This window comes from Staurois parvus, unplaced genomic scaffold, assembly GCF_062004578.1.
Source record: "Staurois parvus isolate SC_StPar_1 unplaced genomic scaffold, SC_StPar_1.0 ptg000657l, whole genome shotgun sequence".
Lineage (NCBI taxonomy): Eukaryota > Metazoa > Chordata > Amphibia > Anura > Ranidae > Staurois > Staurois parvus.
In genome coordinates this window covers 4,778,202-4,788,929 of record NW_028318453.1, presented here as the reverse complement: position 1 = coordinate 4,788,929, position 10,728 = coordinate 4,778,202, and the positions used below count along the sequence as shown (strand labels likewise).

The window sequence follows — 10,728 nt, the reverse complement described above, 5'->3', positions numbered from 1 at the left end:
GACCCCCTAGCTAACTCAAGTCTGGAGAAACCTTAAGTCTGGTACACACTTGCAGTTTTCTTTTGTTCAACCCATATGGCTTGTATAGCTCAGGAGGAGCTGCTCTACTAACAATCTGATGTTAGTATAGTGATCTTGGGGGCGCTCATGAGCAGCTTCCAGGATGGCCGCATTGTAGGCCTGCTCTTCGGCCGCCGGACACATCGGCCAATTTCTAGCCCTCCAGGGGGGGGTCTTCTGCCTTCCCTCCAGCCCCTCCTAGCCCCCTGTCCCCCAGTGCCCCTATGAGCAAGAAATCAGCGGCCGCCCACGCCTCCAGCGCCCAGCGGACCGCGCCGGAATTTGCGGCCTACCCTCTGGAGTCGCAGCCTCGATTTTGGGTCCGCCGCCGGAGGGTTCCAGTGCCCCAGCCGCAAGTTCGTGTCTTCCGCTGGAGGCTGCAACTGAACCCCCCGGCTTCGATTTCGGGTCCCCCACTGCCGCTACCCGCGGGTGGGCCGGATCCCAGAGGTGATGACGACCTGGCATCAGAGGCATCCCTGCAGTCTCCCACTCCAGTTCTAAAGGGATGCTGACCTCCTGCACTGCTTCAAGTCCATGCTGCAGTCGGAATTGTCCTCCGCTACCTCCAAGGTGGCCGACTGTCTTTCATGAGAAATTCGGGAGTTGGGCAATCGGACGAACGATCGTGAGGAAAAAATGGACGCTGCGGCCATGGTCATTGAAAGTCACGAACAGGATTTGTGTGACCTCAAGAAAGAATTAGGGGATGCGCTGCTCCGACTTGAGGATTTCGAAAACCGTTCCCGCCGCGGCAATTTGCGATTAAGGGATATCCCAGAAACAGTCACAGATCTCACCTCCACCACTACTGCTCTGTTTCAGGAGCTTACGCTCATTATTTCCCAAATTTTACCGCATACACCATGCATTGGGCCCCAGACAACTGGATGGGCCCCCGATAGACATTATCATCAAGTTCACTTACTATCGCACTAAGGAAACTATCCTCTTGGCGGCCAGAAACAACCCAGACTTCAGATTCCAGGGGCATTTCTACCAGTTCTTTGTGGACCTCTCCCAGACCACTCTTCAGAAGCGCAGCCAGTTGAAGCTCTTCACTTCGGTCCTGGTGAACCGTAGAATTAAACACGCCTGGGGCTTTCTGTTCCGCCTCACCTTCAACTACGCTGGAGGAGTCCCACTCTCTCCTTGAATATTTACACCTTCTTTCACTGGAAGTCGCTACTGAGAGCCCAGCTCATTCATTAGGATCCCCAGTGAGGCCGCTTCCTCTGGGAGCGGTCGTCCAACAGGAAGAAGGCCCTCCCTCAGACCCCTCTACGATCAAGTCCATACTGCTGTTCTCCGGGCTGAAGATGTATCTTGGATCTCCCACGTTGTGTTTCACCATTGAGCTTTCCTGACGGGACCGTGAGTTTGGCCCTTATGGCTTTTCCAGTTTGTTAGCGTTCCAGGTTGGACCTGATCCGGCCTGTTCCCTTGGGTTCCATCCCTGAGTGGGGGGGTCTCCTCCTGGACTTAAGGATTATGACTTTTTGCTGTTGTGGCCTACCACGGGTCCGGGTGACGTTGTTCGGGTTCCAGTTGGTGGAATGGGGTGATGGTTCCCTCAGGCTCCAGGGTGGGAGGTTGGCCTGGTAGTCCGGGGTTGGGTGTCGGTCCTACTGGGAGGTGGGTGGGCGACCACTTGGGCTGTGTTGTGGGGTTCCACGGCGGCCTGTAGTTGTCCTCCTGGAGGGGGTTGGCCCCCAAGTTTAGCTGCGTTACCCCCAACTGGTATCCTTCACGTGTAGGAGGATGCACGTCACCATTGGCATGACACGATTATACTGTTGTATATACTTTTGTCATTTTCTTTTCTTGTTTTCTTTTCTTCTCTGGTATTTCTGTTTTTGTTTTATGCAAGGTTTCGGGGCCCCATGGTCCGATCGCCATTGGGAGTGGAAATTGTTGCCTGACTTATGCTTTTTCTGTTGAGTGTGTTGTGCTTATGCCGCCATGGCCTCACCCCTTCTGAAAGTACACTCACAAAATGTTCAAGGCTTCAATTTGCCTCAGTGAGCTAAAGTTTTTCATCACCTCAAATCGCAACAAATCGACATGGTATGTTTACAGGAGACCAGGTTTTCTCAGTCCTCTGCTGCACGGTATCGTTCACCTCATTATCCCACCTTTTACAAGGCCTCGGCTCCTGAGAAACACCGGGGTGTACTGATAGCTTTCAAACGCAATCTCCTTTTTGTCTGTGCTCGGAATATAGCGGACCCCACGGGCAGGTATTTGCTTCTGCAGGGCACCCTCTGGAACCAGGAGTTTACTTTTGTCTCTTTCTACGCGCCCAATCGCTTTCAGCATAAATTCTTTTCTCATCTTTGCACCATTGTTTCCTGACACTCCAAGGGTCTTCTTCTTCTGGGAGATTCAAATTTTACATTGGATTCCACATTGAATAGGCCAGGGCTTGAAAAAGCTGCTCGCCAAATGCGAGAAATTCCTCTGTGGCGAGCGGCTGCGAGCGGCGAGCACAGATGAAGAAGCATGAAGCGACTGCACATGCACTCCAAGCCTCATTGGGAAACCAAGTTCCGGTTTACAACTTCCGGTTTCCGCGGCATCGCCATTACAGTGGCAGCGCCACTGAGGGGACACGTGCAGGAGAGGTCCGCTCTCCTACGCTGAGAGGAGACATCCTCTCCACCGCCGCGGGGGACTCGAGGCCTGCTCTCCACCGCTGTGGGGGACACGAGGCCCACTCTCAACCGCCTTGGGGGACACGAGGCCTGCTCTCAACCGCCTTGGGGGACACGAGGCCCGCTCTACACCTCCTTGGGGGACACGAGGCCCACTCTCCACCGCCTTGGGGGACACGAGGCCCACTCTCTACCGCCTTTGGGGACACGAGGCCCACTCTACACCGCCTTGGGGGACACAAGGCCCACTCTCTACCGCCTTGGGAGACACGAGGCCCACTCTACACCGCCTTGGGGGACAAGAGGCCCGCTCTAGACCACCTTGGGGGACACGAGGCCCACTCTACACCGCCTTGGGGGACATGAGGCACACTCTACACCACCTTGGGGGACACGAGGCCCGCTCTACACCGCCTTGGGGGACACGAGGCCAGCTCTACACCACCTTGGGGGACACGAGGCCCGCTCCACACCGCCTTGGGGGACACGAAGAGAGGCCCGCTCTACACTGGCATGGGGGACACGTGAAGGAGAGACCCGCCAATGGTGCACATCACTACCCCCGCCAGTTTAAGGTAAGTTACATTTTTTTGTGCTGCGCTCTGGGGGCAAAATGATTTGGAAAAGAGTTAAAAAAAACCCACCAATAACGTAAAAAAAAAACAACCACTCCATTTTAGTATTGCTCTCTGGGGCCTAAATATTTCAAAAAGTAAAAAAAAAAAAAAAAAAAGAACAGCACACCTATGCACAATCAGCTACCAATTTAATTTAAAATAAAAATAAAATTGGTAGCTGACTATGCATAGGAACACATCTTCATATGGTAGTGGTGAAAATTACCAGTGCCCTCCCAGTTTTGACTGTCACTGTGGTATCTTATATGCACTCTGTTTATTTTCCTAGGATTGCCATTGGTCCTTCACAATTGTAATGCATGGACAGACCCACCAAGCAAGCAGCTGTGCTCTGCCCTGCTCCTGAAAGGCAGCTCAGCCAGCAGACACACCGATCCACCAGAGGAGCCTTCAATCAGGCCAGCCTTTAATCTGAACTGCCTTTAATCTGAAGTGGTGTTAATCTGAAGTGGCGTTAACTTGAACTGCCATTGAGCTGAACTGCCGTTGAGCTTAACTGCCTTTCATCTGAACTCCCTTTGATGTTAACTGCTGTTGAGCTGACCTGCCTCATTTAATCTGAACTGCCGTTGAGCTGAACTGCCTTGTTTAATCTGAACTGCCGTTGAGCTGAACTGCCGCTGAGCTGAACTGCCGTTAAGCTGCCGTTAAACTGAACTGCCTTGTTTAATCTGAACTGCCTTTGAACTAATCTGCCGTTGAGCTGAACTGCCTTGTTGAATCTGAACTGCTGTTGAGCTGAATTACCGTTAAAATGAACTGCCGTTAAACTGAACTGCCGTTATGCTGAATTGCCTTGTTTAATCTGAACTGCTGTTAATCTGAACTGCCTTTGAGCTGAACTTCCTTGTTTAATCTGAACTGCCGTGTTTAATCTGAACTGCCGTTGATCTGAACTGCCGTTGATCTGAACTGCCTTGTTTAATCTGAACTGCTGTTAAACTGAACTGCCATTAAGATGAACTGCCTTATTTAATCTGAACTGCCTTGTTTAATCTGAACTGCCGTTGATCTAAACTGCCGTTGATTTGAACTGCCGTCGATCTGAACTGCCTTTGATCTGAACTGCCGTTGAGCTGAACTGCCTTGTTTAATCTGAACTGCCATTGAGCTGAACTCCCTTGTTTAAACTGAACTGCCGTTGAGCTGAACTGCCTTGTTTAATCTGAACTGCTGTTAATCTGAACTACCTTTGATCTGAACTGCCGTTGAGCTGAACTGCCTTGTTTAAGCTGAACTTCCGTTAATCTGATTTGCCGCTCAGATGACCTGCCGTTAATCTGCCTTCAAGCAGACCAGCCTTTTAAGCAGACCATCAATCAGACCAGCCAGCAGACCAGACTTTAATCAGGCCATCAATCAGACCAGCCAGCAGACCAGACTTTAATCAGGCCATCAATCAGACCAGCCATCAATCAGGACAGCCATCAATCAAGCCAGCCAGCCATCAATCAAGCCAGCCATCAATCAAGCCAGCCATCAATCAAGCCAGCCAGCAGACCAGCGTTTAATAGGCTCAGCCAGCAGGAAGGCCTATAGGCAGCCAAGACCGGCCTTGTCAGTGCAACTAGCATGATCACATGTCATGGAGGATCTTCCTCGGCCTGAGTCATCTGTGGCAGCCCAGACGTAATACAAAAAAGTGGTGCTAATTTCCAGTATTCAACCCATATCTCATGCCTGTGAGTTTTTCCTAATTTGTTTTGGTCTCCTTGTTTACACTGCAACATGAAACAGAGCAAATTATCATTAATTTTTACAGCAAAAGATTATCCTACTATTGTGGAGTCCCACTCAAACCCTATTGAAAAAGAGAATGAATCAATAGCTAATTCAGTTGCTAGTTGTAGTTTGCCACAAACTTCTACTGCCATAATAACTCAAAAGACAAATGATGATGATGCTGGAAAGACCGTGAAAAAAATGCAGTTTTAGTACACATTGGCTGGATCAGTTTTCATGGTTGCTTACTCCAAGGAAAAGGATACAGTTACATGTAACGTTTGCAGTCGGTTCCCCCAAATTTCAGATGAAAAATGGGTAAATGGCGTAAAAGTTCCATGTAAAAGGGAAACTTTTGTATGGCATGACAAATTTAATAAACACAAAGAAAATATTGGTAAGGCAAAGGCTAGAGACAACCCTGAAGAAAGTCCTTTAGCTATGTATATCTGAAAAATGGACGCAGCAATATTTCAGCACGACACACACGTTTAACATTGCTTATTACGTAGCTAATGTGAAAAGCCATTTCTAGATTTCCCTGATTTATTAACATTGAGTGCCAAACTAGATGTGCCAGTTCTGCAGAAATATGGAAGTAATGTTCAATGCAAACAATTCATTCATTTCATTGCAAGAATAATCAGAGAAAGTCTTGTGGCAAACATTAAAAAGTCACCTTTTGTTGGCATCATGACTGACGGATCTACAGATCGAACCTACACTGAACATGCAAACATTTATGTCCGTTATGTTTTAGAAGGAGACGTCAAAGAAGATTTTTTAGGTACATTTGCGCTAGAAAATGCTACTGCCGAAGGTTATTTCAAAGGATTGACTGCCTTTATGGATAATTTGCATCTTAATTACAGAGGCTCTTCATGGGTTGCAGGCTTGGGAACGGATGGAGCTGCAAGCATGCTTGGCCACAAGTCAGGTTTAGCAGTCCAGATGAAAGAAGTCTGCCCACAGATGATCAGCATACATTGTGTGGCTCATCGCTTGCAGCTTGCGATCTTGGATGTTTGCAAGGAAACCTACAAACATTCGATGAGGTGGTGCGGTGTGTTTTCAAATATTATCATTGCTCAGCAAAACACCTTCTGCAACTTAATGATCTCACAAACACTTTAAGTGAGGAAATCTTGAAAATTAAACATGCACACACAGTGCGCTGGTTATGCAGCAAAGTTGAGGCCTTGCGTGCTTTTCTGCAAAACTGGAAGACAGTAGTGAGCCATTTTGAGCAAATATCAACTGAGGGATCATCTGAATCTGCTAACGTTAAAGGCATCCTGAAAGACCTGAAACAGCTGAAGTTTGTGAAACTTTTGCATTTCCTATTCGATTTTTATAGCAAGCTGAAACCTTTGTCAGAGGGTCTTCAGAACAAGGAACTTATGATCTGTCAGGTAAAAAACAAACTAGAACATGCAGTTAAAACTCTTCAGGATCTTTCTGATGGGAAAGGAAAAAAAGAACTTGAATTTCTTAGTAAGTTTACAGAAGATGGAAAACTACATGGCCTACAGCTGACCAACCTTCAAGCTGGTGACAGAGAATTTCAGTCTATTCGCCAATCTGTATTGGCCAAAGCAGAAAGATATTTAATTCTGAGGCTTTCCCCATTCTCCTCAGATATTGTACAATCTTTCAATATATTTAACAGCGTGTCTTGGCCAAACAAAGCACGCATCCTCAACTTTGGATTGACTGAGTTGCACAGAATTGCAAAACATGTTTTTGATAATCAGTTTGAAGACAAAATTGACCTGTTAGAAGCAGAGTGGGCTGACCTAAAACTCTCCATTCAAAATGGACTCTCTTTTAATGAGATTCTGAAAAGATTGAATCAGCAGAAAGAAAGATTCAGCAACATACTCCCTCTGGTCAATTTCTGTGCTGTACGTCCACCAACAACCGCCTCATGTGAACGTGGCTTTAGCTACCAAAACAGAATAAAGACAGTCTATCGTTCATCACTGACATTGAAGACTTTGGATGATCTTTTGATGATTGCCATTAATAGACCACCACTAAAAGATTACAATCCAAACACTGCCATTGATAAGTGGTATTTTTTATCAGAAAGGGGACGTTACACAAGTCTTGGTCCTGCTGTGCAACGAAAACCATAGTAAATATTGATGTGAAACTGGCTTCCTGCTGCTTTTTGGCATCCAAATAATAATTTTTTGGTGTTTTTTTTCTTAATTGAATGAATGCAATCCACACACAGCCACTGAAGTAGTATTTTGCATCAGAAAAAGGGTATTGCACAAGTCTTGGTCCTGTTGTACAACGAAAACCATAGCAAATATTGATGTGAAACTGGCTTCCTGCTGCTTTTTGGCATCCAAATAATCATTTTTTGGTGTTTTTTTTTCTTCATGGAATAGAATGCAATCCACACACAGCTACTGAAGTGTTATTTTTCATCAGAAAGGGGACGTTACACAAGTCTTGGTCCTGCTGTACAACGAAAACAATTGCAAATCTTGATGTGAAACTGGCTTCCTACTGCTTTTTGGCATCCAAAAAATTATTTTTTGGTGTGTTTTTTCTTCATGGAATAGATTTCAATCCACACACAGCCATTGAAGTGGTATTTTGCATCAGAAAAAAGGGTATTACACAAGTCTTGGTCCTGTTGTACAACGAAAACCATAGCAAATCTTAATGTGAAACTGGCTTCCTGCTGCTTTATGGCATCCAAATAATAATTTTTTGGTGTTTTTTTTTCTTAATTGAATAGAATGCAATCCACACACAGCTACTGAAGTGTTATTTTTCATCAGAAAGGGGACGTTACACAAGTCTTGGTCCTGCTGTACAACGAAAACCATAGCAAATATTGATGTGAAACTGGCTTCCTGCTGCTTTTTGGCATCCAAATAATAATTTTTTGGTGTTTTTTTTCTTAATTGAATAGAATGCAATCCACACACAGCCACTGAAGTGGTATTATGCATCAGAAAAAGGCTATTGCACGAGTCTTGGTCCTGCTGTACAACGAAAACCATTGCAAATCTTGATGTGAAACTGGCTTCCTACTGCTTTTTGACATCCAAAAAAATGATTTTTTGGTGTGTTTTTTCTTCATGGAATAGATTGCAATCCACACACAGCCACTGAAGTGGTATTTTGCATCAGAGAAAGGGTATTACACAAGTCTTGGTCCTGCTGTACAACGAAAACCATAGCAAATCTTGATGTGAAACTGGCTTCCTACTGCTTTTTGTCATCCAAAAAATGATTTTTTTCTTCATGGAATAGATTGCAATCCACACACAGCCATTGAAGTGGTATTTTGCATCAGAAAAAAGGGTATTACACAAGTCTTGGTCCTGCTGTACAACAAAAACCATAGCAAATCTTGATGTGAAACTGGCTTCCTGCTGCTTTTTGTCATCCAATAAATGATTTTTTTTTTGGTGTGTTTTTTCTTCATGGAATAGAATGCAATCCACACACAGCCACTGAAGTGGTATTTTGCATTAGAAAAAGGGTATTACACAAGTCTTGGTCCTGCTGTACAACACAAACCATGGCTGCTCTTTGTTGAAATGTTTACTATTGTTATGGCATGTTTTTTTACATCAAAATAAGCACTTTTTTTATTTTCTTAATGCACTACTTTTCTAAGCTCTCTTTTAATAAGATGCTGGAGATAAAAAATGCAAAATGTTTACTTTTGTTATTTATTTTATGCAATGTTTTTTGGCCATCAAAGAGGCATTGTTTTCTTTTTTTCTTAATGCCACACTTCTCTAAGGTCTCTGCTGGAGATAAAAAATACAACATATTTACAGTAACTATTATTCCATGTTTTTTGGCATTAAAATAAGCACTTTTTCTTATGCTATACTTCTGTAAACTAAATTTACATCTTTTAAAAGAGACTTTAGTTACTAAAATTTCTTTTTAAAGATTCAAGAGATAAACCCCAAAAATGCAAAATGTTCACTACAGGTTTAAAGCGGTAAAACTTGATATTTTGATTGCACCCTATTGCTATTAAGCTATTGCTGTTATGTTCAAATTGACATAATAAAGCTATGTTATAATTGCAGTTTTTTATATTGTGGACTCTTTATTCTAAAGAAAAATGTAATTTCATAAGCTTTAAGGGGGCGTGGTTGGGGGCAAGCTGGGGGTGGGGTTGGGGGTGGACCTGGGCAAGGTTGGGTGGGGCAACTGGTGGAGAGTAAGGTTTGAGCCTGGCTAGTAGGTCTGGACTTCATATCAATAAATATTTGCATAATCTGGTCCACAGAGACCAAGTAGGTTTTGTCCCTGGGAGGCAGGCGGGTGATAACGTTCGAAAGGTGGTCCATCTTATACATGTTCTACAACAGCGGAAAATCCCGGTATTCTTACTGTCCTGAGACATATATAAAGCCTTTGATTCTCTATCCTGGAAATATCTGCGGTTTGTGCTGTCTCGTTGGGGTTTTGGGGATTCTATTCTTTCTTGGATTCAAGCCTTGTATTCTTCCCCTCCGGCTTCCGTTAAATACGCTGGGTATTTCTCAGATCCCTTTCCTATTTGGCTAGGGACGAGACAGGGCTGCCCCCTGTCCCCGGCGCTCTTTGTCCTGGCGCTTGAGCCCCTAGCTTTAGCACTCCGGACCAATTGTAATGTATCAGGGGTTCCATACATGAGACAGGAGTTCAAGTTGAACCTTTTTGTGGACGATGCCCTCTTGAATCTCACTAATCCCCTGACGACGCTTCCAAATTTGCAACAGGATCTTGAGTGCTTCTCCTTAATTTCGGGTCTCCGTATTAATTTGGATAAGACTGTCGCTCTCAATATTACTTTGGTCTCAGATTTGGTTTTGCGCCTACAGTCCCACTTCCCTTACAAATGGGCTTTCTCTTCTCTTGAATACCTAGGCATTCGCTTGTCTCCCACCTATGACTCATTGTTTGCTGCAAATTATTATCCATTGCTTCCATCTGTGTCCTCTCTTGTGCATTCTTGGCAATTTCTGCACCTGTCTTGGATAGGATGGGTTAATTCAGTGAAAATTACCATCTTGCCGAAATTGTTATACTATTTTCGCACCCTCCCAGTGCGGGTTCCTTCTCATTTTCTTCGGTTGATTCAGGCAAAGATTATGCATTTTATCTGGGCCGATAAGCGCCCCAGAGTCTCCAGAAATACGCTTTTTGTTCATAGACTCCAGTGTGGTCTTGGGGTGCCTAATGCAACTAAGTATTATCAGGCGAGCCAGATTGCCCCACTGTCTATGTTGCATGCTTCCTCAGACGTTCCTCTCTGGGTCCTGCTGGAACTACCTAATTGTGCCCCTATTGCGACATCAATGCTTCTATGGCTTCCCCCTGCCCTGCGCCCTATGGCACTGAGTCCGATTTTGCTCCATGGCTTATAAGTGTGGGACCTGGTATGTTACTCCAGTGGCCTGATGTCACCTTTCCTGCATTTGCTCCCAATTACTAACAACCCTCTTTTCCCACCTTGGTTTAGATCAACCAAGAGCGTTTTCTTGGTGGGTGGCTAATGGTTTTTCGCAGCTGCGACACTTTTTGACTTCTCGGCCCTTCCCCACCTGGAATTCTCTTCGGGAGTCACGGGATGTCCCTCCGGCGGAATTTTTTCATTACCTTCAATTGCGGCATTGACTGAT

At 45.2% G+C, this 10,728-nt stretch overlaps 1 protein-coding gene across 1 annotated transcript; it reads left to right on the top strand.

The window, feature by feature from the left end:
* The first annotated feature begins 284 nt into the window (after positions 1 to 284).
* LOC149448789 (zinc finger protein 862-like) lies at positions 285 to 7,212 on the top strand. The gene is made up of 3 exons (XM_089694296.1): positions 285 to 510; positions 5,610 to 6,129; positions 6,210 to 7,212. Exons 1-3 carry the CDS (start codon positions 285 to 287, stop codon positions 7,210 to 7,212), a joined length of 1,749 nt encoding a protein of 582 aa, XP_089550422.1.
* The last annotated feature ends 3,516 nt before the right edge of the window (positions 7,213 to 10,728 follow it).